We start from the raw sequence: 26,535 nt of genomic DNA on the forward strand, positions 1-26,535 counted from the left end.
ACTTTTTTTTTCCCCCCCTTCCTGTACTCTGGACGTACTGCTCTTTGATATCCTAATAACAACATGTTCTAGTAAAGCTAGATTTATTCTAGATTTATTATAAGAGGAGGACAATTTTTAGATAAATTGTGATGAAACTTCAATATAAGACTGGGGAACAGTTTTGTTTTTTTTTTTTTTTTTTGAGACGGAGTCTCGCTCTGTCGCCCAGGCTGGAGTGCGGTGGCGCGATCTTACCTCACTGCCAGCTCTGCCTCCTGGGTTTACGCCATTCTCCTGCCTCAGCCTCCCGAGTAGCTGGGACTACAGGCTCCCGCCACCTCGCCTGGCTAGTTTTTTGTATTTTTTAGTAGAGACGGGGTTTCACCATGTTAGCCAGGATGGTCTCGATCTTCTGACCTCGTGATCCGCCCTTCTCGGCCTCCCAAAGTGCTGGGATTACAGGCTTGAGCTACCGCGCCCGGCCGGGAACAGTCTTAATTTCAAGAATAATAAGACAAGTTGAGTCACAAATCTGCCATTTTGCTAGTGGGTATAACTATGGGTGACATTAACATCTTTGAGCCTCTTTGTTATCTTTAAACTGGGGGATCATAAAGTGACAACATGTATGTAAGTACTTTTGCACAGCTATAAAAGTTCATAAATATTAAGTGGGAAATTGCTTTTGGAGACTTCACATTGAAAATACACATTTTGGGCCGGGTGCGGTGGCTCACGCCTGTAATCCCAGTACTCTGGGAGACCAAGGCGGGCGGATCACTTGAGGTTGGGAGTTTGAGACCAGCCTGACCAACATGGAGAAACCCCATCTCTACTAAAAAATATAAAATTAGCTGGGCGTGGTGGCACATGCCTGTAATCCCAGCTACTCCGGAGGCTAAGGCAGGAGAATCACTTGAACCTGGGAGGCAGAGGTTGTGGTGAGCTGAGATCGTACCATTGCATTCCAGCCTGGGCAACAAGTGAAACTCTATCTCAAAAAAAAAAAAAAAAAACAAAGAAAGAAAGAAAATACACATTTTGGAATGAATTTGAGGGTAGACAAAGGTCTATATTATACACTATGGATAGTTGTTGATTTATACTATCTGATAATAAATGTATTTTTCCTATTTAAATTTAGGTTCTGTATATGCCACAGATTTTTCAAATGCTAGTACAACTGGACTTTTTGACCCATATAAGGTAAAATTTTTTCTTCTTCTTTTTGAATCATACATTTTTGTGTAATATAGATAGATTTAAATTTTTAAAATTATTTTTAATTGACAAATATATCATGTACAACATGATTTTTTGATATATGTTTAGAGGTTTGATATATGTAAATATGCATATTCTGATGGTATGTTTTTATCCTCAGATGTGTTGGAGTGGGATAATTACCTCTCTAATTTCGATACCACTTTCTCTCCTACCTCCCGTGAGGGACACAAGGTAATAATAAACATCAGACATGGTAACCAGCACAATGGTTCTTGAATTCATTTTGTTTTGTGGGGAAAAGCATTTTATTACATGTTTGAAGGACTTGTGTGTTCGTTATGTAACTTTTTGGCTTATGCAAAACAACAATTCGCTGAGTTTTAAAACTAATATAAACTAACTTTTTAATGAATTTTATTTGAAGCCACAATTTTGGATCAGTGGATGAAGAGATATTTGGTGTGCCTATACCAATAGTTGCCTTGGTAAGTAGGAAACTTGAGGGATTCCCTTTGTATAGTATAAACTAAAGTAATATGTATGAATAATTGGGACTGGCTTTAAGGGAAACAGAATGTCTTTGGCAGAGTAAAGATTAAAGTATTTTTTTTTTCTTTTTAAGTTAAAGGTGCCTGGATATGACTAGAGTATCTGCTATATTTTTGGGAAGGGGACCACTGAGCCAGTATTCTATCATGGAAGTGCTTTATAACCTTTTCTGACTTGCCTATATATTGTTTATCAGAAAATTTAAATTTTTTTAAAGATTTTTAAAATTCTGAGTAGTATTTAGTTTACATTTGGTACAAAACACAGGGATGGAGCGAGTATTTATGTTCTGTTTGATAAAGTGTAACCACAAACAGTAATTAGGGCAACTTAAACTAATAGAGAAAATTGTATGTACATTTAATAAAGTCCTTAGCCAGCATCTACCAGTAAATAAGTTTGTAGAAGAATGAAATATTTGCCTTTTTTTTTTTTTTTTTTTTTCTTTTTTGAGACAGGGTCTCACTGTGTCACTCAGGCTGGAGTGCAGTGGTATAATCACAGCTCACTGCAGCCTCGGCTTCCTGGGCTCAGGTGATTCTTCCACCCCAGCCTCCAAGTAGCCGGGACCACAGGTGTGTGCCACAACACCTGGCTAATTTTTTGTATTTTTGGTAGACATAGGATTTTGCTGTGTTCCCCCAGCTGGTCTCCAACTCCTAGACTGGGGCCTTCCGTCGCCTTTGCCTCCCCAAGTGCTCGGACTACAGGTATGAGCCACTGTGCCAAACCTGTTTTTGATTTTTAAGAGTCCTTTCACATTGCCTTTGATTTCCTGTGGCAGCTTAAGCAGGAGGTATAGACCACCTGTTGCAAGATGGGCAGTCTCCATAGTAGCTGGGGGAGCAACTGAGGGAAAGTGAATTTAATTTCCAAGTTACAAATTCATTATCATTTAGAGAGGATCGGTCTTATTCAATCTAGGCATAGGTGCAGGGTTAGATTAAGGTATGGCTGGAAGAATTACCAATTAGTGACAGAGGGTTCTTTAAATGAACTATTGTTGTTGTTGTTGTTGTTGTTGTTGAGATGGAGTTTTACTCTTGTCTCCCAGACTGGAGTGCAGTGGCATGATCTCACCAATGGCTCACTGCGACCTCCGCCTCTCGGGTTCAAGCAACTCTTCTGCCTCAGCCTCCTGAGTAGCTAGGACTATAGGTGTGCACCACCATGCTCAACTAATTTTTGTATTTTTCCTAGAGATGGGGTTTCACCATGTTGGCCAGGCTGGTCTCGAACTTCTGACCTCAGGTCTCCCAAAGTGTTGGAATTATAGGCATGAGCCACCAGGCCCAGCCTTTAGATGAGTTTTGATCCTTAAAATGTTGCTGTTTGTGTATCTACATTTGACTATATTAACAAAATGTTACAATTTTTATTTTAACAAAAATGCAGGGTTGGGAAATAGATGGTTTTTACTTACATCTATTTATATCAAAACATTTACCTATGTTTTATATTGTTTAATAAAATAGATTTGTGAGGGTTAGTTATTTTGACTAATGAATGAAACAAATGTAAGTTGAAAATGAAAAAATCTTAGTTGTTTTTTTGGGTATCATTTTTATTCTTACCTTCATTTCTAAGATTATTCATAGGTACTTAAAAGTCTTGAAGTAGGTTACCCATTAAAAATTCCTAAGGCAGGCTGGGCACGGTGGCTCACAATTGTAATCCCAACATTCTGGGAGACCAATCTGAGAGGATCACTTTAGGCCAGGAGTTTGAGACTAGCCTGGGTAATATAGTGAAACCCCATCTCTACAAAAAAAATTTAAAAGAATTGGCTAGGCACGGTGGCTTACGCCTGCAATCCCAGCACTTTGGGAGGCCGGGGCAGGCGGATCACGAGATCAAGAGATCGAGACCATCTGGCCAACATGGTGAAACCGTCTCTCTACGAAAAATGCAAAAATTAGCTTGGCGTGGTGGCGTGCATCTGTAGTCCCAGTTACTTGGGAGGCTGAGGCAGGAGAATTGCTTGAACCCAGGAGCTGGAGGTTGTAGTGAGCCAAGATCGTGCCACTGCACACCAGACTGGCGACAGAGCGAGACTCCATCTCGATGAAAAAGAATTAGCTGGGTGTGGTGGTGTGCACCTGTAATCCTAGCTGCCTTGTAGTTCTAGCTACTTGGGAGGCTGAGGTAGGAGGATCACATGAGTCCAGAAGTTTGAGGCTGCAGTGAGCTATGATCTCACTGCACTCTAGCCTGGGTGACAGAGCAAGACCCTGTCTCTAAAAAACAAAACAACAAAAACAAAATAAAAACATTTCCTGAGGCATGTTAGTTATCTGCAGAGTATTAGTCCTAGGGAGACTCCCATTCTATGGTTGTTGCCCCCTATTCTCTTTGGGATTTTTTTTTTTTATTTTAAGGAAAAGGAAAAAGAAAAGAAGATGTTTAATCATGAGAGTGCAATAAGTGAGACAATGGGCTATAATAAAATTGGCCACTGTTAAGGGCAATGGATTTACATTTGAACATTTTTGGTAGGTTGCTGACCAGCAATCAGCCATGTTTGGAGAGTGCTGCTTCCAGACAGGTGATGTGAAATTAACCATGGGAACTGGGACATTTTTGGATGTTAACACTGGAAATAGCCTTCAACAGACTATTGGAGGTAAGTAGTTACAATTTATCCTATTTATTAAATATCAATAAATAAAGATGGAAGTTAGAAAATGTTGATAATTCTATTAGATTGTTTCTATTTAGGAGCCTTGTTTGAAAACCACAGATAAATACAATAGCATAGTTCTCTAGCAAACCAATCTCATAGTACCCTTTTATTTCTCAATTAAAATATTTATTGCCATGTTTCTAGAGACGTAAACATGCCTATAGCTAATACATACTAGTATTTATTGTTCATATTATGCACCAGGCACTGTGCTAAGTTTTTTTTTTTTTTTTTTTTTTTTTTGAGACGGAGTCTGGCTCTGACACCCAGGCTGGAGTACAGTGGCCAGATCTCAGCTCACTGCAAGCTCTGTCTCCCAGGTTTATGCCATTCTCCTGCCTCAGCCTCCCGAGTAGCTGGGACTACAGGCGCCCGCCACCTCCCCCGGCTAGTTTTTTTGTATTTTTAGTAGAGACGGGGTTTCACCGTGTTAGCCAGGATGGTCTCGATCTCCTGACCTCGTGATCCGCCCGTCTCGGCCTCCCAAAGTGCTGGGATTACAGGCTTGAGCCACCGCGCCCGGCCTGCTAAGTTCTTTTTATGTGTTAATTCAGTTTATTCATTTCATAGCTCTCTGAGGTAGGCCATTCTATAGTTAAGGAAACTGCAGCTAAAAGATTAGAAACTTGCAGGACTACAGCTAGTAAATGTAAGAGGGCTGGAGTTTGAACGTACACAGTCTAACTTCAGAGGCACTTTGCAGTTTTTTGAGATAACCAAATCATTACATTGTAGAAGTCTCTATAATGAATTATGCATATCTTTGACTTACATTCATTGTTTGCTTTGCAAGGCTTTTATCCATTAATTGGGTGGAAGATTGGACAAGAAGTCGTATGCTTAGCTGAAGGCAATGCAGGAGACACTGGTACTGCCATAAAATGGGCTCAACAGTTAGGTAAGTTGTCTTTTAAATGGATTTCACAGGCCAGACCTAAAGAATTCAAGAATGCCACAGGATTGCAGATTAGTAGGGAGCAAATGGATTGTTCAAATGAAACACTAAAATAAAATGATATCTATTAAAAGCAAATATAAAGTATTTTTATGATATCAAAATGGTAAAAGGTTAGGTCTTAAAGACAGGAACCATAAAGAAAAAGAATAATAGATTTAACTATATAAAATATTAGTGAGTAAAGAGAGATATGCCATACACAAAATTAAAAGACAAATTGGTAATAACAATTTGTAGCATATGTCAGAAAAATTAATAACATGACAAAAATGGGCAAAGGACAGAAGTACAGGTATTTTATGATCAAATGACTATAATGAAGTGCTGTTCACATACGATAATTAAAGAAATGCACATTTTGGGCTGTGGTTCCAGTGTCAGTTCAGTTTTCAGTGCTTTTGCAGTGCTATTTGGATCTGCTCCTCATTTGTGCCACCTAGTGGTCAATCTGGGTGGTGGTTTGCCTGGAGATTAGTTCTCAAAGCCTTAGGCTTGTCATTTAGGGTCAGATCTTTACATGTGCAGCTCAAGAGCGAGACGAGGAGTTCATAAAAACCTTTATAAGGTAATTTTTCCTTAGCTCCTTTCTCTCAGTAATCTCCCTGGTACCTTTTGACTCTCAGGGGATCCCCATATTGGTGTTCTAGCTAGAAAGCTGGTGCTTTAGTTTCTCTACTGAACACCTGCTACTACTTCTACCTCCCTAGCCTCGTGGCAAGAGGGATGAGAGACGGAGAAAAAGGGGGTCAGAGAGAGGGAGAAGGAAAGAAGGGAAAGAAAGGAAACAAAGTAAGAGAAAGAAGGCTGGGCGCGGGGGCTCACGCCTGTACTCCCAGCACTTTGGGAGGCTGAGGCGGGCGGATCACCTGAGGTTGGGAGTTGGAGACCAGCCTGAGCAACATGGAGAAACCCTGTGTTTACTAAAAATACAAAATTAGCCGGGCATGGTAGTGCATGCCTGTAATCCCAGCTACTCAGGAGGCTGAGGCAGGAGAATCACTTGAACCCAGGAGGCAGAGGTGGTGGTGAGCTGAGATCACGCCATTGCACCCCAGCCTGGGCAACAAGAGCGAAACTCTGTCTCAAAAAAAAAAAAAAGAAAGAAAGAAAGAAAAAAAAAGAAAAAAAGAGGGAAAGCAAAAGGGATTTTGTTAACCTCTCGTCTTCGAGTTTTGGTTGCCTCTGCTGCTCTGTCTGCTGTCACTGCAGCCACAGGATTGCCAGGGGCAGGCAAGACCAAGGGGAGTGGTGGCGCGGGAAGAAGCAAGCAACAGGGATTCCCCCCATACTCTTAGCTTGCAGTTTTATGTGCCTGTGCTACTGGGCTGCCATGGCTGCTACCATAGGATTGCCTGAGAGAATGAAAAAAATCTAAAGAAAACAAAAAATGAGAATCCCTCCACTCTGTCCTGTAGAGACCCTTGTCTCCTACTGCTCAGACCAGAAAGGAGCTTCTATTGAAGCTCTTCATATTTGCACTCAGTTTACAGATCTGAGTCCTTGGGTTTCAGGCTATCTCTGAGTCTAGGCCAGGAATATCAGAGAAAATATAAAAACAGGGAGTCCCCAGATGGCTTTTCCATTTATTCCTCCAAGATTCTTAGTTGCATTCAGTGGGAGAGAGAATGGAGTGCGCTTACTCTGAAAGACTTTTTATCAATTAACTTATTTGACAACAGTTCAAGTGGAAGATTATTTAGAGAAATTCTTCAAGCAAGGGATGAAACAAACAGTGAAGAATGTGAATAAGTTAATCTCTCTTTGTTTTCTGTTTCTTTATCAGTTACCAAAAACTTTCCTCAAACCAACTGTCTAGTATGTTTTCCTACATCTTATCTTGTAAAAATTGAACATTTGGACATGATTCGTTAAAAAAGTATAGATTTTAAAGCCAGTTTTTTTAAAGAGATAGGAGTCTCGCTGTGTTGCCCAGGCTGGATTCAAACTCCTGGGCTCAAGTGATCCTCCTGCCTTTGCCGCCTGAGTAGCTGGGATTACAGGTACGCCACCATACTCGGCTTAAAACCAGTGTTTTTAACGTTAGTATTTGAAGTGCTAGAGATATTCTGATGCATTATGTGGACATTTTGAACAAATGGATGAAACTTACGGATTTGATAACTGTCATTTTGAGTAAAATTTGTAGTTATGATTGAGTGATCCTCATTAACTTGAGTTTTAATATAAGTGCTCCTTAAATGTCTTTAGTGAATTTAAGTATATTAGTTTAGTTGTATAACAAATCATAAAATGATATAGAACCAACTTAAGCGTCTCTAAAGCCAGCAATATTTATTATGACTGAGTCTTTTCTTCTGATCTATGCTGTTCAGTACTACATACTCATTCAGAAGTCATTTTACAAACAAGGATATCCAAATGGCCAGTGAAAAGGTATTTATTAGTCAGCAGGGAAATCCAAAATCAAACCACCATGTAATATTACCAAAATAGCTAAATTGAAAAACATAGACAATACTAATTATTGGCAGGAAGAGAGGAGACTGGAACTCTTGTGCCGCAGGCAGGAGCCTTAAATTGGTAGAGCCACTTTGAAAAACTATTTGGCAGTATCTGTTAAAGCTGGTTCTAAATGTAAAGACCTTAGAACTGGCCATTCCATTCCTTCGTGTCAATAAACAGAAATGTGTACATATGTCCACCAAAAAGAATGTGCATGAATGTTCATTGGGATCTATTTCTATTAGCCAAACACTAGGAACTATCCAGATGTATATCACCAATAGAATAGATTGATAAATTGTCTATAGTCACATAATGGAATACTATATAGAGGTGAGAATGAATGGAGTACAACTACATGTAACGGTGTAAATGAATCTCATGAGTATGATGTTTAACAAAAGAAGTTTGTGTCTTGACCTGGGTGTGAGTTACTTGGGTGTATTCACACTGTGAAAACTCATCTAGCTATATACACTTAGGATTTGTGCATTTTTTTGGTCTGTATATAATATACTTCAGTTGAAGTTTACTAAATTAATTAAGTCTTGGTTTTTTTGTTTGCTTGTTTTTAAAAAATTGACTTTTAATATATCTGTTACTGGCCCCTTATTTAACTTATTAGATGGAGTATTTCGGTTAATTCTCTTGGGTATTATATTACAGGTAGATGATACTTTCATCAGAAACCTAGGATGGCTCTTATCTTTCAGAGAATAATTTTTTAATGCCAAAAATCCTACATAGAATTGATTTTTTTAAACAGCCCAAATATCTTTAAAGAAAAAAGTGGCCGGGTGTGCTGGCTCATGCCTGTAATCCCAGCACTTTGGGAGGCCAAGGTGGGTGGATCACCTGAGGTTGGGAGTTCGAGACCAGCCTCAGCAACATGGGGAAACCCCATCTCTACTAAAAATACAAAATTAGCTGGGCGTGGTGGCACATGCTTGTAATCCTAGCTACTCGGGAGGCTGAGGCAGGAGAATCACTTGAACCTGAGAGGTGGAGGTTGTGGTGAGCCGAGATTGTGCCACCGCACTCCAGCCTGGGCAACAAGAGCAAAACTCCAACTCAAAAAAAAAAACAGTAAGGCCTGCTGCATACAGAGCCTATCTAAGAGGGCCTTCTACCTCCTGTTTCCCTTCTATGGGCCTGTAAACCTATGCAGTATGAGAATTCAGATAGTACCAGAACAGAATGGTCTTTGTGCTGACCTTTTTAAGTGAGCAGTCTTTTACATTATATTCATAATAAATGTTGATGCAGGTAAATACTATCATGTAATATAATTCTGTTTGTGCCTCTCCAACCTCTTCATTTTGTTTTAGGGTTTTTTGTTGTTTGTTTGTTTTTGCAGACCTTTTCACAGATGCTGCTGAGACTGAAAAAATGGCCAAAAGTTTGGAGGATTCTGAAGGAGTTTGTTTTGTTCCATCTTTTAATGGATTACAGGTATATATTTTTTAAAGTTAATGGCAATTACAAATATTTTTCTCCTCTTACCACACCCAAACTTATATATCTACGACTCTGTTACCTTAAAATTTGAGCACTGAACAGAACTAAGATGAAAGGTAGATTTTAGGGCTGAGAAGTTATGCTCTGACCAAGCATGAATTCCATGAGGGAGCAGAGCATCCTGAGTATGGCCCTGCTGGCTTGGCTTGTGCTGATGGAATTCAGCTGACTTCTGCTTAGAACTGTGTGGAACCTGAGTTGGCAGGTTTATCATAGAACTTTTACATAAGACTTAGCATTACTTTATCATGAGCAAAAATAGCCATTTCCCAGTGGGGGAAATATATCAGCAAATTTGCATTCTTTACTTAGAGGAAATAAGCTATTGAGAATTAACGAGAAATAATGTCGAGGTACATACATCACACACATATGCACACACATATGTATGTGTATATTTTGCACTTGTACATTTGTAAGTTTTACTAACTTTTTTAAAAATCAAAATCTTGGCTGGGCGCGGTGGCTCACGCCTGTAATCCCAGCACTTTGGGAGGCTGAGGCAGGCGGATCACAAGGTCAGGAGATCAAGACCATCTTGGCGAACACGGTGAAACCCTGTCTCTACTAAAAATGCAAAAAATTAGCCGTGCATGGTGGCACATGCCTGTAGTCCCTGCTACTCAGGAGGCTGAGGCAGGAGAATTGCTTGAACCTGGGAGGCGGAGGTTGCAGTGAGCCAAGATCACTCCACTGCACTCCAGCCTGGGCAACAGAGCGAGAGTCCATCTCAAAAAAAAAAAATCAAAATCTCTTTTCATTAATTGTTGTGGTGGAGTATTGGCTACTTTTCTTAATCAAAAAATGAACCTAGTAAAAGTGTTGATTTTGTAACATTTAACTTTGTATTTAATTGAAAGATCTCTAATACTGCCTTTAATTTTAGAATATTATTACAAATACTTTTAAAACAACTTTTCAAGTATATTATTATGAAAGTTACTTTTTTGGGAAAGCTCATACTTCTCTTTTTAATCCTCCTGTAAATATTTTTTCCTGTAAAAAAAATACAACTTTCTTTTTTTTCTTGCTTATCTCATATTCAGGCAATTAATTACAAAAGTCGAAAATTTGAGTTTGGGTATATAATATAGAAGCTAGTAGAGAAAAAAATTAGGTCAGGGTGTTTTAAATCTTTAAAAATACATACTTCCAAAACTAGATTTTAAAATGAGCATGATTTCAATACCTGTAATATTTTTATTTTGTGTACTTTATCCTAAAGAACCGAAAGCTCGTAAATTGATTCCATTGCATCCTCTTCAGGATGATGTGAGGGAACCTCTAAATAGCACCTATCATAGTCCAGAAAGTGAAAATTTTTTATCTAATGAGATTTCAGGAAAAAGGTTAGATGAGTAATTGTCCTCAGCACGGTAAGGTTTGATTAGGTCACTACTGGTTCTTTTCTTCTCTCTGAAAAATGTGCTACAGGACTTAGTAGTCACCTTGTCTTAGCAAGTCTGTCTCTGTCTTTGACTTCTCTATCACCTCACATACCTATAATATAATATAATATAATATAATATAATAATTATATATATGATAATAATATAAAGTATATGTTTTTTTAAGTATTAAACCCAAAAGATTTAGACAAAACTATCACAGGTTTGATTTTTAATTTCATCTTGATAGCAAAATGTCCCTGTCCTGCCTATGATTGTAACCTGCCCATATACTGGCAGTAGAGGTAGTTGGGAGAGGTGGTAGGTTGACTGTAGGTCATATATTTCCCTGTGTAAAATGAAACTTTAACTGGAAGTTGAAAGTTAGATCAAACAGCAATAATGTATTAATACTAAACTGTTTGGAAAATAGGAGGGAAGATCACCTATAATCTGCGTATCTCAACAACTAGAGAAAATGAGGGATGGGGAATGAAAGGAAAGAAGGTTTATGTATCTGTGAAACTGCTTTTAGTTTTAGAATATTGGTACAGCCTTAGATAATCAGGATCAGGATGTTGAAATCCTCTAATGGTCTCATTTTCTCAAAGGAATCTGCTGAGAAAGGGGTACTGGATGAGCTTTGAGGGAAATGGGAAAGTCTAGGACAGCCACTTCAGAGAAAGGCAGAAAGGGTGGGAGCCATACACTGGGGGTGGCATCAGTTAGTGCAGCCATTGTGGCTTTCCTGTAGCAGGGCTTGTGGTTTGGGGAGTGGGATACCGAAGTAGGTATTAGAGGCAAGAATCAGTGGTCATTTACCTGGATGTTAGAGTTACTGTGATGATGGCAGTAATAGGATAGACAGAGAAGCTGTTTGTCCACATACTCCTGAGGACTGGGATTGGAAAGCAGTCAGCAACTGACAGCAGTTCTTAGTGTTTTTTGGGTTCCTGCTTCTCTCTGTTCTGCTTTGCTCTTTTCATTACCAACTTTGCTGTGTATCCTTTCTTCCTCCATAGCTTCTGCTTAATTGTCATTATTTTTCTCATACTTTTTGCTTCTTCACAACTTAGAAATATCACATACAACATTCCTCTACCTTATGCATCCTTTTAGCTTCAGTTCCCTCATTGATGGGGTCTTTTTCTTAGTGTTTCCTGGTTTTGGTTTCCAGGGGAGGGAATCTGATTGGACCGCCTTGTCCTTTTGCGTTTCAGTCAGACATTGAGTCAGCTGTACTCACCCTCTACAGTTGTGGTGATGGCATTGGGACTAGAGCATGAAACATGGCAGCTTTAGATAACAGGGCCTATGGATTCAAGCAGTTTCCTTAGAAGGAGATAAAACCAGCAAGTCCTGTGATTGCCATCTCTAGTTTTGTGAGTGGCTAGGATGTCTGAATGGTGCAGTCTGTGTTCTGGGGCAGGAGACTACTAGTTTTGCCTAGATCACCAAACAGATTTCAGGCCAATTAAACCACTGTTTTCTGTGATATCCTGGAAGAAGTCATATTTACGCAGAAAAAAACATAGCATATTGCTAGGGACTAATTGAACTGGTCAAATCTGACTAATCTTAGTTTTATGATATTATACCATCTGATATAAACCAGATTTATTGTATATGTTTTTACTAATTAAAATCACCAGAAGCTGTTAATAGATTTGAAAAATTATCAAAATAAATCTCAGTAGGAGGGAAATCATAGCTATAGCAAAGATAAGATATAATATAGAATTTCTTAAGTAATTAAGAAAAATACTGTTTGTTCATTTATTCACCAAATGTGTATTGCTGCCCTATGGGGAGCCAGATATAGTGCTAGGCACAAGAGACACACTGGGAGTACATCGGACAAGGTTCCACCCTGTGGTACTTACAGTGTATTGAGGATGGTGGGGTTTCAATAAACCATCAAGTGGAATATGTGATTATAAACTGTGGTACATGGTATGATGGGAAGTTACAGGGTTCCATAAAAACAGAGACCTCATCTAGTCTCTGGGGTCCAGAGTTTTCCCTAAGGAAGCCAAACCAAGATTTGAAAGGAGTAAGAATTAATTAGGAGAAAGGGTGGTGGAAGGTGTTTCAGGTAAAGCGATGATATGTCAAAACCCTGAAGCTAGAAGGTGCTTTTCTGAGAACCATAATTTCCTGACAGCACTAGATGTCCTTGTAATGACCATTTTGGTGTGTTAGTGCTCTTGTGAGACTCTTGTCTGTTTCCTTATGAGACTGCAAGCTCCAGCACGGATCTTTGTTTTTCATCCTTTTTTTTTTTTTTTTTTTTTTGAGACAGAGTCTTACTCTGTCACCCAGGCTGGAGTGCAGTGGCGGCACGCTCTCAGCTCACTGCAACCTCTGCCTTCCAGGTTTAAGCGATTCTCCTGCCTCAGCCTCCCAAGTAGCTGGGATTACAGGTGCCCACCACCACACCTGGCAAATTTTTTTGTATTTTTAGTAGAGACGGGGTTTCACCATGTTAGCCAGGCTGGTTTCGAACTCCTGACCTCAAGTGATCCACCCTCTTCGGCCTCCCAAAGTGCTAGGATTACAGGTGTGAGCCACCATGCCTGGCCTGTTTTTCATCTTTGCGTCCCAGAATTGCCTTACATTTCTGGAGATACAAAGATGAATAGAAACCTCATCTGATTAATACATATTTCTAGCTCAAGATTTTGGCTCTTTTGAGAACATGTTAGGCTGGATTATTTCTGATATTAGGCAGTAAGACTATTAAGCTAAGAGAGAAGAGTATAGTAGTGTTTTTTTTTAGACCCTGTCTCACTCTGTCACCTAGGCTGGAGTGCAGTAAAGTGATCATGGCTCATTGCAGCCTCAAACCCCTGGGCACAAGCAATCCTCTCACCTCAGCCTCCCAAGTAGCTGTAACTACAGGCATGTATCACACCAAGCTAATATTTTAAGTTTTTTGTAGAGGTGGTATTTTGCTTTGTTGCCCAGGATGGTGTTGAATTCCTGGGCTGAAGCAGTCCTGCCTCCTTGGCCTCCCAGAGTGCTAGGATTACAGGTGTGAGCCACTGAACGTGGCCAGAGTATAGTTTTAATGTCTGACAACATATTTGATGTAAGTTATGACACTAAAAAGTGCATTTTTGTAGAAAGCTGTTCTACATAGTACAAAGTAGAAAGCTATTCTACATAGTAAACAATTTTAGTGTAAAAACTTGACAGCTGGAGAAGGGATTTCTGTGATTGCTCTTCATTTTCCACATTTATAAAGCTAAGCATTTAATAATTTGTAACTATATGCTTCAGTTCCTCTTTTTGACATAAATGCAAACAAGCTAAGTACAGTAACTGTGACTCAGTATCATTTAAATGCTATTAAAAAGTTATATTTACCATAATTTTTGGACTATCTTTTACTTTTGAATTATTTAACCATAGCATTATTTTCTTCTAATGTGGCTGTGTTTTTATTGTATAGTATTTCCTCAAGTCTGTAGATGTAATTTAGAATAATAATAATATATTCTTATTATCTCTTACTGTAGGCTCCATTAAATGACCCCTGGGCATGTGCCTCTTTTATGGGTTTGAAGCCTTCCACCAGTAAATACCATCTTGTACGAGCAATATTGGAGTCAATAGCTTTCAGGTATGAAAACCTGCCTTGAACTTCCCCTTCCCCATATAATATTGCCATGTCTTTCATTAATTTGCTACAAAATGGAAAATTTCTTAATTTTAATTAAATTCTTTAATTTGTATTTTTGGCTTATTTGATACTATATATTATGTAATATGTTCTTCTTGCTAATTTCCATGGTATCTTTCTTATTTTTTCTTATATTTAATGTACCAATACCACTCAGACTTGATACCTGAAAACTGAAGGATTTTTTTTAAAAAATTCAATTTCTTAAACATACAAGATTCAAAATTTGGATTTTCAAAGGTTTAGTATCCTTATTCATGAAAGAGAATTCCAAGTAATAATGCTCCTGTTGTGCCCCAAAATTGAGTCATCAGAATTATTCTTCATGCGTATTTCCCTGTAATCTTTTTGTGATGGGACAGGTGTAAATTATTAAAATTAAGAATGATGCTGTCATGAATATGGGATTGTAACATTTAAAATGAAATTTTCTGTGATTACAAAGTAATTGTTTTTATATTTGATTAATTCTATTAGATTTTACTTATGGTTTGCCATCTTAATAGCTATCTATTAAATAGATGCTTATTTTAAATTTTTCTTTGTAGAATGGTAATAGATAAAATTTAGTTGTAAAATATAAATTATGCCTTCTTACATGAAGGCAAAAAAAACCACAAGGACCTGCGCTTCTTGCTTATTTGAGTATCTGTTCTACAGTTTTCATTTAGCACAATTTATTTCTTTAATATTTTGTTTTGTACATTTTATAAATATCAAATAAATAAAATTATAGTTTGTATTTTTCAAGATCAGAATAAAGTAGTGAATTATTATGAAATGAATTTCTTATAAATAATTATCTTGTTTTTTAACTAGAAACAAACAGTTATATGAGATGATGAAAAAAGAGATTCATATTCCTGTAACAAAAATCCGGTATGTAAAGTTTATTTCTAATAGACTTAATTAGAAATTAGAAGAAAGTGGTAGCTGCTATGAGCTACCACTCATTTCTTTTTGAGATCCTGAATAATTCATCTTTATGATTATTGAGGATTTCAAAAATAACTTCTGCCTAGCTCCTTCACAACAAAATTCTTTTATTTATATTTTTGTTGAGACGGAGTCTTACTGTGTCACTCAGGCTGGAGTGCAGTGGCATGATCTCAGCTCACCGCAACCTCTCCTGCCCGGGTTCAAGTGGTTCTCGTGCCTCACCATCCCGAGTAGCTAGGACTACAGACATGCGCCACCATGTCCAGCTAATTTTTTTGTATTTTTAGTAATGATGGGGTTTCACCATGTTGGCCAGGCTGGTACTCAACTCCTGATCTCAGGTGATCTGCCCTCCCACAGTGCTGGGATTACAGGTGTGACCCAACGTGCCCAGCTACAACAAAATTCTTGGTCATAGGAATTCAGAGAGGAGAGGAGAGCAAATTATGTATTTATGGAGAATACAATATCAAATTTGGGTGCATCTTGGCACCCATATATGCCACATATGTGTAGTATATCAATCTTTAAAATCTCTTTTTTGGGTGTGTAACTATCCTTTGGACATGTAAGCATCAAACTTCTTGACTTCCTTTTCTGTAATATCTAAGTGAATTTTTATGTTACCTTAGTTTATTATACCTGGCCTGTTTTGAACCAGTCCTAAGACAAACAAGGGCAGGTGAGAAAATTGATGGCAGAAATAAGGAAAATGTTTAAAGATTACCCAGTAAGGTTCTCTGCCGTTAGGTTAATGCTAAGTGATTTAATTTTAGAAATAAAAAGTTAAATTTATAAAATAAAATCAAGGATTTCAGAAAAAAAATGTGGCCCACTGAAAAAGAATGATGCTTTTGTTGTAGTAATTCATCTTACATATTTTGTTCCCCACAGGGCAGATGGAGGAGTTTGTAAGAACGGTTTTGTCATGCAGATGACTTCAGACCTGATTAATGAGAATATAGACAGACCTGTGGACGTTGACATGTCATGCCTGGGTGCAGCTTCTCTAGCTGGCCTTGCTGTTGGTATGTGTAAAATTTATAAGAATGAGAGCTTTCTTGCAAACTGTTTCTTACAGATAGCATTTCTCCTCTCACATCAAAAAATTCTAGAGAGTCTGGAAAGCCTTGGTGTCCATTAAACTCCATATACATATGCATATTGCTCACAGAATACCCTGTGACCTCCTCTATTGGTGAGTCTGTTTGCACCCCTTCTATCCTTACCTCACTCCTTCAGTCAGAAATATGAGACAAGGACAGTTAATTCTCAGCTGTGTCAGTCTCTAGCAAGAGAGAGTCTCTGGGTAAACTTTCTGGATAGATAGTGTTAAAGAAAAAAATTACAGTGACACTTATTAAAGAACAATAAGGTGAGCCGGGTGCAGTGGCTCACACCTGTAATCCCAGCACTTTGGGAGACTGAGGCAGGTGGATCACCTGAGGGTCAAGAGTTCGAGATAAGCTTGGCTAACATGGCAAAACCCTGTCTCAACTAATAGTACAAAAATTAGCTAGGCATGGTGGCACATGCCTATAATCCCAACTACTCGGGAGGCTGAGACAGGAGAATTGCTTGAACCTGGGAAGGAGGAGGTTGCAGTGAGCCGAGGTGGTGCCACTGCACTCCATCCTGGGTGACAGAGCAAGACTCTGTCTCAAAAGAAAAAAAAAAAGAACAGTAAGCTGGGCTTTATTCTGGAGGACTATCAAGATAGGTATAGGGACTACTTCAGTGGGATCTTATGGTGGGAGAGAGATTAGGCTCAACTTTGAATACAATAAGGAAAAGTGAGAAATTATAGCCAAAGAGCAGAGTGAGAGTCAGTGGATGGAAAATTACTAAGAGGAAACATTGAGGTAAGGGGACATTCTTGCTAACCAACCTAATAATATTTTCAAGAAGGCAGGCCAGGGTGATCAGATATCATCTGGAGGATGAGATATCGAGGTTGATCAGAAATTGAGGATGGGAGATTGTGGCTACAACAATTTAGCAGAATTCTTGCTCAAATTAGATAATGCAGAGATGACTATGGAAGTCCAAAAGTTGAGGCCTAGTTGGAAAAGAGCTTGGAGGAGCCTGATTGGAGTTTGGTCAAGGAATAAACCTTGTCAGTAGGTTTGCCTGTGGCATTAGAAACCACTCCATTCTTTTATTTATTGAACAACATTTGTGGAGCATCTGCTACATGACGATCACTGCTGGCAATAAAGAGATTAAAAGCCATAGTCTCTGATCCCTGGTGGGAGGAGACAGGTAAGTCAAGTGATTATTAAGTTTGTTTGATAAAGCCAGTGAACAGTGACAGTATTAATAAGCAAGTGATCTAGGCTTTCCAGAGGGGAGCACATATAGTTCAATTTTGAGGGGGCTAGCAGAGAGTCAGGTGAGGAGAGGGTGAGAAATGGGTGGCACAATATCCCTATTGCAACTTGTGCAAAGGCATTGGTCAATGATGGGAAGTACTGTTGCGGTGAGAGCAAGAAGGGGAGTGGGAGAGGTACGTAGAGGTTCAGTTGTGGTGACTCCTTATAAAGAAGAGTTCGGACCTGACCCTGAAGGCACTGGAGAGCCACTAAAGAATTTTAAGCAGGGGGGAACGTAGAAAGATCTGCATTTGAACAGATCACTTTGACAATTAGTGAAAAGATCAGTGAGGAGGAATAAGAATAGAAGTAGGCATGTGGATTTAAAGGGCCCCCTAGGAAGCAGGACGATGCCTTAGGACACTCAGAGTGTTTTAATGTGTTTCTTTCTGGGGAGTGTTTGGTACAAAATAAGATATTTTACATTTAAAAGTTTTAGGCTAATAGTATATTAAAGTTACAAAAAGCCTAAAATCTTGGTAAATTTGGCTTAAACTTGATTCTACTAAAAATCTGGTAATTTTGAATAAAATTGAAATGGTTACTTTCATTTCTTCATTGATTAATGTTTGATTAATTAAAGTAGAAGAAAATAAACTGTCCCTTAAATAATCAATCTCATTTGAAAATTTGAACTCCTTTGTATTCCAACTCCTATAAATTTAGTATGTTTGATTTTTCTCTTATTACTTTCACATGCCTGATTGAGCAAACTTAGAACTGTAACAAGGTAAATCACAAATACTTAAACAACAAACAAATTGAATAAATTAAGCTATAATTATAGTAAAGCAAGTTCTCATAAGCATTTTTATACTTATGTTAATCAAATTCTTCTACACTTTTCACCTGATAAGACTAAATAAGTCGGATTCTCTTGAACATTTAAAATGCTTTAAGTAACAAATACACCCAGGGTTGTTTTGTTTTGTTTTGTTTTGTTTTATTTTTGAGATGGAGTTTCCCTCTGTTGCCTAGGCTGGAGTGCAATGGCGCAATCTCAGCTCACTGAAACCTCCTCCTCCCAGGTTCAAGCGTTTCTCCTGCCTTAGCCTCCCAAGTAGCTGGGATTGCAGGCACCCGCCACCATGCCCGACTAATTTTTGTGTTTTTAGTAGAGATGGGGTTTCGCCATGTTGGCCAGGCTAGCTTCAAACTCCTGACCTCTGGTGATCCACCCGCCTCGACATCCCGGAGTGCTGGGATCACAGGCGTGAGCCTCTGCACCCGGCCCCACATGCAGGTTATTTTTATACAGAACACAGTGACTTGAGTTTTATCTACATCATTATATTTAATTTCAAACATTTGCTTCTGTCTCAGAAATGTGAGACTATGTATATCCTCTTTATTTTATGAATTTACCTGGAAATTGGATTTGCTCAATACATATTTAATAAAATGACTTAAAATATATATGCCTTAAAATGTAAACAATAAATTCTGGAAATGAGGATTTTAAGAAACACATTTATTTTCCTGACTAGATTTATCTAACTATAGTATACTGATGAAAACTATTTTTTTCTTTTAAAAACTTGCCTACATTAATACCTTTATTTATTTTTAATTTAAGTTTTTGGTTTTTTTTTTGTTTGAGATAGAGTCTCACTCTTTAGCCCAAGCTGGAGTGCAGTGGTGTGATATCGGGTCACTGCAACCTCCACCTCCTGGGCTCAAGTGATTCTCGTGCCTCAGCCTCCTAAGTAGCTGAGATTATAGGCACGTGCCACCATGCCCGGCTAATTTTTTATATTTTAGTTGAGACAGGGTTTCACCATGTTACCTAAGGTGGTCTCGAACTCCTGAGCTCAGAAGATCTGCCCGCCTCGGCTTCCCAAAGTGCTGGTATTACAGGCATGAGCCACCTCACCCAGCCTACATTAATACCTTTAAACATAGATAGTCTAAAATGTTGACTGTAAAGAAAAAGAATGTGACCTGACAAAATTTTACAAAGGAGAATTTATGTGTCAGTTTTATTGGTAAGAGAAAATGTACTTCATGAAGATTTGTAGACAGTTAGTACTTCAAAAGAGGTGCGATAGACCGCTCAGTAGGTGAAATGTGCCAAGCTTACTAATAACATACCTGTATCATTTCAGACGACTTATGATCTTAGTTATAAATGTTCTCGCTGGGCGCTGTGGCTCATGCCTGTAATCCCAACACTTTGGGAGGCTGAGGAGGGTGGATCACTTGAAGCCAGGAGTTTGAGACCAGCCTGGCCAACATGGCGAAACCCCGTCTCTACTAAAAGTACAAAAAATTAGCTGGGCATGGTGGCGCATGCCTATGGGCCGAGCTACTCTAGAGGCCCAGGCAGGAGAATTGCTTCAATCCGGGAGGTGGAGGTTGCAGGGAGCTGAGATCGCACCACTGTACTCCAGCCTGGGCAACAGAACGAGGCTGTCTCCAAAAAAAAAGTTCTCTTGCTTTTTATTATATATCATATGATCCTTCCTGCAAAGAGCAGTCTATGCTAGAACTACAAAATTATCTTAAATTGGAATTTAAATAAATTATATAAAAGACTATAGTTTGAAAGAGAAACTATTACATTAATCCCCAACTTTGAATTTTATGCATATTCCAGAAAGTTGACATTTACCTTAAACTGTAAGACAAAAATCTTAATGCATCTTCATTTATTTTAATTGCATAAAAAGAAAATACCCTATTTCTTTTTTTTTTTTCTTTTTCTTCTTCTGTTTTTCTTTTTTTAGAGACAGGGTCTTTCTCTGTTACCCAGGCTGGAGTGCAGTGATGCGATCATAGCTCACTGCACTCTCGAACTCCTAAGCAAGTGGTCTTCCCTCCTCAGTCTTCCAAAGCATTGGGATTGCAGGCGTGAACCACTGTGCCTGGCCAGTAAATATACTGTTTTTTTCACTTGGGATTGTTTTAATAATAGCAAGTTATGAAATTAAATGATGGCATAGGGTAGCTACTTTAGAAGTGATGTGGTATCCCACCACACAGAAACTGAGCTGAAAGTTAGAAACCAAAAGACTTGAAAATCCTGGTATAATTATTTTCAGGAATGATCAATCTAACAAAATTCAAAAGTAACAAAGTATTTTGGATTGTTTTAAAAATAGTTTTTGTTTACCTTTCTACCAGCAACTCACATAGGATTTTGGATAAACTTTATTGGACTCATGATTTGCCTTAAAATTTGAGAATAATTTTTTCATCTATAGGGTTTTGGACTGACAAGGAGGAACTAAAGAAACTGAGACAAAGTGAAGTGGTTTTCAAGCCACAGAAGAAATGTCAAGAATATGAAATGAGTCTGGAAAACTGGGCCAAAGCAGTGAAACGCTCTATGAATTGGTATAACAAGACATAACACTAAATGAAATGATCAAAACTATAGATGGCTGGTTTATGTGATGTGCAGATGAGATGAAGCTCAGGGATAACCAATATGACAATGACTAAGAGGAGAAAATGTTAAATAAGCTTCATAACTTAAGAAGCATTGCTTTAAAAAACTCTTACTTTTTTCCCTAAATCATGGTAAGGCAGCAATACCTCAAAACTTTATATCTTCTATTTTGTAATAAATTCCAAAGGACATTAGTCATTTCCAACCATATTTTGACAGCTGTGGGTCCTCTTCCTTTTTATACTGGGTCAGTGGTACATAGGAACATAATGATTTACCTTCCAAGCTAATAGTTCTGGGTCAATCACCATGCACATATTGTTCCAAAATTACGTGAAATGTATTTATTTAATTCTTTAAATTTAAGTGGGCTATTTGAAGTACATATAGCTAAAAAGAAAGAATAACTGAGAAAATGTGGAATTTTGAAACATTAATATTTTATGTTTAAAGCCATAATTTTCTAATATTATATCCAAATATGAGCTTAATATGTCCCTCTCAGATAAGCTTATGAGTTAGTTAATGCTTTCCTTTACTGGTCTTAAAGACACTGCCTTAATTTTTCCTTGTTCAACCAAAATCTGAGCATTCTTTCTATGTTGAAAACACTGAAAAACTAATTTTAGTTAGTGAACTAAAAAGAATATTGATTTTTAAGAAACAGAAAAATGCTACTTATTTTCCTTCTCAAATAATATTTCTTTCAGAAACTTCTGACTGAAGTATAACATGCTGGTAGTTAACATAAATCTTGCCTTTCTCTTGTTCTTTATCTTTCTTCGTTGTTTAGATGCTTGTATTAATGTCTTTTGTTTTTATTAAGTGCCTAATTGACAGAGCTTAATTTGAAGAAAGTGCCCTAATTTATTGACCACTTAAGAATTGCCTTTATTGGGGTATTTTATTTGTTCCTGCATCTTTTTGATGTTTGTTCGGTCCACTCATCCCTCTGAGTATGTGCAGCGGATAGCGGATAGAGGGGAGGAGAGTGTGTCTATGCTCAGGATTGCCCTTTAGCCACTCGGCCAGAGATCCACAGGGAGCAGCAAGGACAGTCTCGCATTCTCAGACTTTCTTGCAAGAAACAGTGAAGAGGAGTAAGTTGTGAGTAGTGTCAAGTTGGATGTAGAATTGTCCTAAGGCAGTTGACCCCACCTTCCAACATGTTTTCACTTTATTTGCCCCTCCCTATATTTGGGGTAGGTTCCATTTGGATTTGCAGCAATAATGACTTTATTTCTCTCTCGGTCAGGATTTATCACATAAAATCCTTTTATTATAGAACTAGCTATTTTAGTTACATAGTATTGTAACTAATGAAGAGACTTATAGAGAATTTTGTTTTTGCTGTCATCTATGTCCATTTTGGAGACAGATATGATAGAACTAGAAGTTTTTTTTTTTTTGAGGCGGAGTTTCACTCCTGTTGCCCAGGCTGGAGTGCAATGGCACGATCTTGGCTCACCGCAACCTCCGCCTCCCAGGTTCAAGCAATTCTCCTGCCTCAGCCTCCCTAGTAGCTGGGATTATAGGCATGTGCCACCAGGCCCAGCTAATTTTGTATTTTTAGTAGAGACAGGGTTTCTCCATGTTGGTCAGGCTGGTCTCGAACTCCCAACCTCAGGTGATCCACCCGCCTCAGCCTCCCAAAGTGCTGGGATTACAGGCGTGAGCCACTGCGCCCGGCCTAGAACTAGAAGTTAAGTTGCATTTCTGCAAGTGCCATTTGAATGAACTTCAAGTATCTTCTTAATAAATTTTCTGATGAAGGCATTGTAGCAAATATATAGTATAATTAAATCTACTAATTAACATTTGGAAATATTTTTGTTATTAATAAATAGAGGTATTTTATTTACTGTGAAAAGTCAAACTTCATTATGTAGATAAATCTTATTCTTTTCATTCTTTCCCCTGTTTACATCCTTTTTACAAAGCTTAGTCCCCAATTAAAGCTTTCCTATCAAAAATCACATGGAAGCTGCTCTGTTGTTTTACTGTTACACGTTCTGCTTCTCAGTGGGTGTAATTTTTTTTCTTTTTCTTTTTTTGTAGAGACAAGGTCTTGCTATGTTGCCAGGATAGTCTTTAATTCCTGGCCTTAAGTGATCCTCCCACCTTGGCCTCCCAAAGTGCTGGGATTGCAGCCGTGAGCCACTGCAGCTGTGAGCCACTGTACCCAGCCAATGGGTGTAATTTTATAGAAAATAATTCTTTTTGTCAGAATATACTAAATTGTAATATTAATACCTGAAAATTTGTTAGTTCACTTTTCCACATTCTTCTTTCCCAACATATAACCACAAGATAAAGGATAAATACTTTGGGCTGGGTGCATTGGCTCACGCCTGTAATCACAACACTTTGGGAGGCTGAGGTGGGCAGATCATTTGAGGTCAGGAGTCTAACCTGGTCAAACACGGTGAAACCCTGTCTCCACTAACAGTACAAAAATTAGCTGGGCGTGGTGACGCCAGCATGTAATCCCAGCTACTCAGGAGGCTGAGGCAGGAGAATTGCTTAAATCTGGAAGGTGGAGGTTGCAGTGAGCCAAGATCATGCCACTGCACTGTAGCCTGGGCAACAGAGCAACACTGTGTCTCAAAAAAAAAAAAAAAGGGATCAATACTTTTGAGATAATGTTGGAAAGTAACTTTGAATGTCTCTCATTGGAATTGAGCATCTCCTCAAGTGTTAGTGGCTATTTTTTTCTTCTGTGAATCTAAAAACTAGTATTTTATTTTTAATATTTGTGGCCATTTTTAGTGATAAGAGTTTAGTAAATATTTTCAGAGTTAACCAAAATCAGAAATGTGACCACATTTGCTTTTGTGGTTGCAGAAACAGTTGATAAGATCAATTGAGCAACAAAATTGCCCTTTCTTTTTTTTTTTTTTTTTTTTTGAGACAGTCTTGTTCTGTTGCCCAGACTGCAGTGCAGTGGCATGATCTAGGCTCACTGCAACCTCCACCTCCCAGGCTCAAGCAATCCTCCTGCCTCAGCCTCCCAAGTAGCTGGGATTACAGGTACGCGTCACCACACCCAGCTGATTTTTGTATTTTTAGTAGACACAGGGTTTTACCATGTTGACCAGGCTGGTCTCAAACTCCTGACTTGTGATCCGCCCACCTCGGCCTCCCAAAGTGCTAGGATTACAGGTGTAAGCCACCACACCTGGTTTGTCCTTTCTATCTTCCAAGTTTATTTTTCATTTGTATGCTAGTATTTGAAGTTTAGAAAAATTTGTGCTATTTCTCAGCAAGTTTTATTTTCCCATTATGGATCTATCAGATATTTTTAGAAGGTCTGCAACTGTCTCATCAAGGAAGAGAATGTTCCTGTTCAATCTATCTTAAAGTGCTACTAATTGCTTTTATACTGTAGACGTACTACTGATTTTTTCATCTTTTTTATCCAACCATGGCCTGGTTTCCTAATCTCAGCATTGACATTTTGGACTGGAAAAATCTTTATTTTGGGATGCTATGCTGTACTTTATAGGATGTTTAGCAGTATCCCTGACCTCTGCCCTCTAGCTACAAGTAGCATCCCCCTAGTTATGGCCAAAAATGTCTTCAAACATTGCCATTCTGAGAGGCAAAATTGCCCCCAGTTGAAAGCCACTGATACAGGCTGTTAGAAGAAAAGTGAAGACTCAGTGAATATAGTATCATACTCCTTTTCTTTCTGCCTCATTTTACCTTAGGAAATGGTTGTTAGCAAAGAAAAAAAAAAGTATCTTGAAATAAATAAATAGGTTTCTATTTTGCTGATGAATGAAGAAAAAAGAAATCTCAGCTGGGCACAGTGACTCACACGTGTAATCCTAGCACTTTGGGAGGCCAAGACAGGCGGATCACTTGAGCTCAGAAGTTTGAGACCAGCCTGGGCAACCTGGCGAATCCCTATCTCTACAAAAAATACACAAATTAGCTGGGTGTGGTGGCACACGCATATAGTCTCAGCTAATTAGGGGGCTGAGGTGGGAAGATCACTTGAGCTCCAGGAGGTGGAGGCTGCAGTGAGCCAAGATCATGTCACTGTACTCTAGCCTGGGTGACAAAGTGAGACCCTGTCTCAATCAATCAATCAATCAGTAACTCATGCTGTAATTGTCTTCTGATGTTTTCATCCACCCAGCCCCACCTCTGCAGCCTTAATTACTGGAGTAGGTCCATGATTTCAGTGTAGGGTTAATGTATTCTGCAGATCATCTTTGATTTGACCTGCTTTTTTGCTTCCTTTTTATCTCTGAACAAAGGAGATCATCAATCTCTTTAATCTGCCTTCTGTGTAAATCTCTACCAGACTGGAAGCTCCCTGAAAGCAGAAACTGTCTGCTTCCCTAGAACTTAGCACTGCTTTCATGTATGTGGGATACATTTTTACTTTGTTAGTGCAACTTTGTTTGTACACACGTTATCCTTGATATTACATACATTTGTTGATGGGGGCAATTTATATTTGTTGTGAGTAAAATATTTTTCTGTTGGATTAAGAAAAACTATACTCTTCCCAGCACTTAGGGAGGCCAAGGAGGGCGGATCACCTGAGGTTGGGAGTTTGAGACCAGCCTGACCAACATGGAGAAACCCCATCTCTACTAAAACTACAAGAAAATTAGCTGGGTGTGGTGGCACACGCCTGTAATCCCAGCTAGTCAGGAGGCTGAGGCAGGAGAACCGCTTGAACCCCTGAGGCAGAGGTTGCAGTGAGCCGAGATTGTGCCATTGCACTCTAGCCTGGGCAACAAGAGTTAAACTCCATCTCAAAAAAAGAAGAAGAAGAAGAAGAGGAGGACGAAGAGGTGGAGGAGGAGGAGGAGTAGGAACTACTCTGTAGTGAAAGCTAGAATCCTCATATTGTTTATTGAAAATTTTTGGCCAAGCACAGTGGCTCATGCCTATAATCCCAGCACTTTGGGAGGCTGAGGCCAGAGGATCACTTGAAGCCAGGAGTTCAACTACAGCTTGGGCAGCAAAGCGAGACCTTGTCTCTACAAAATAATTTTTTTAATTAGCCAGGTGTGGTGGTATGCCCCTGTAGTCCCAGCTATTCAGGAAACTGAAGCAGGAGCATCGCTTGAACCCAGGAGTTCGACTGCTGTGAGCTATGATTGTGCCACTGCACTCCAGCCTGGGCAACAGGGCAATGCCCTGTCTTAATAAAATAAAATTCTTAATATGTTTATATATTTGAAAAACTATTTGTGTAGAGATACACATCCGTAAATACACATAAATATATTAACTTTTTTTTTTTTTTTTTTTTTTTTTTTTTTGGAGTCTCGCTTTTTTTCCCGGCGGGGGTGGGGGGGCCGGGTCTCTCTCCCCGGCCACCCCTGCCCCCCGGGTGCCCCCCTTTTTCCTCCCCCGT

General features: G+C 38.8%; 1 protein-coding gene across 1 annotated transcript in view; it reads left to right on the forward strand.

The window, feature by feature from the left end:
* The window catches only part of GK5 (glycerol kinase 5), a 65,716-nt gene extending 42,589 nt beyond the window's left edge, over nt 1–23,127 (forward strand). Inside the window, exons 7-17 of the mRNA XM_025375948.1 lie at nt 1,127–1,188; nt 1,367–1,440; nt 1,634–1,694; nt 4,255–4,381; nt 5,235–5,339; nt 9,220–9,314; nt 14,290–14,393; nt 15,273–15,332; nt 16,287–16,420; nt 20,968–22,550; nt 22,856–23,127. Coding sequence (XP_025231733.1) covers nt 1,127–1,188; nt 1,367–1,440; nt 1,634–1,694; nt 4,255–4,381; nt 5,235–5,339; nt 9,220–9,314; nt 14,290–14,393; nt 15,273–15,332; nt 16,287–16,420; nt 20,968–21,116 — 971 coding nt within the window. The 3' untranslated portion in view covers nt 21,117–22,550; nt 22,856–23,127. The remainder of the gene's footprint in view (nt 1–1,126; nt 1,189–1,366; nt 1,441–1,633; nt 1,695–4,254; nt 4,382–5,234; nt 5,340–9,219; nt 9,315–14,289; nt 14,394–15,272; nt 15,333–16,286; nt 16,421–20,967; nt 22,551–22,855) is intronic.
* Nucleotides 23,128–26,535: the final 3,408 nt, after the last annotated feature.

Source organism: Theropithecus gelada, chromosome 2 (genome assembly GCF_003255815.1).
Source record: "Theropithecus gelada isolate Dixy chromosome 2, Tgel_1.0, whole genome shotgun sequence".
Taxonomy (NCBI): domain Eukaryota; kingdom Metazoa; phylum Chordata; class Mammalia; order Primates; family Cercopithecidae; genus Theropithecus; species Theropithecus gelada.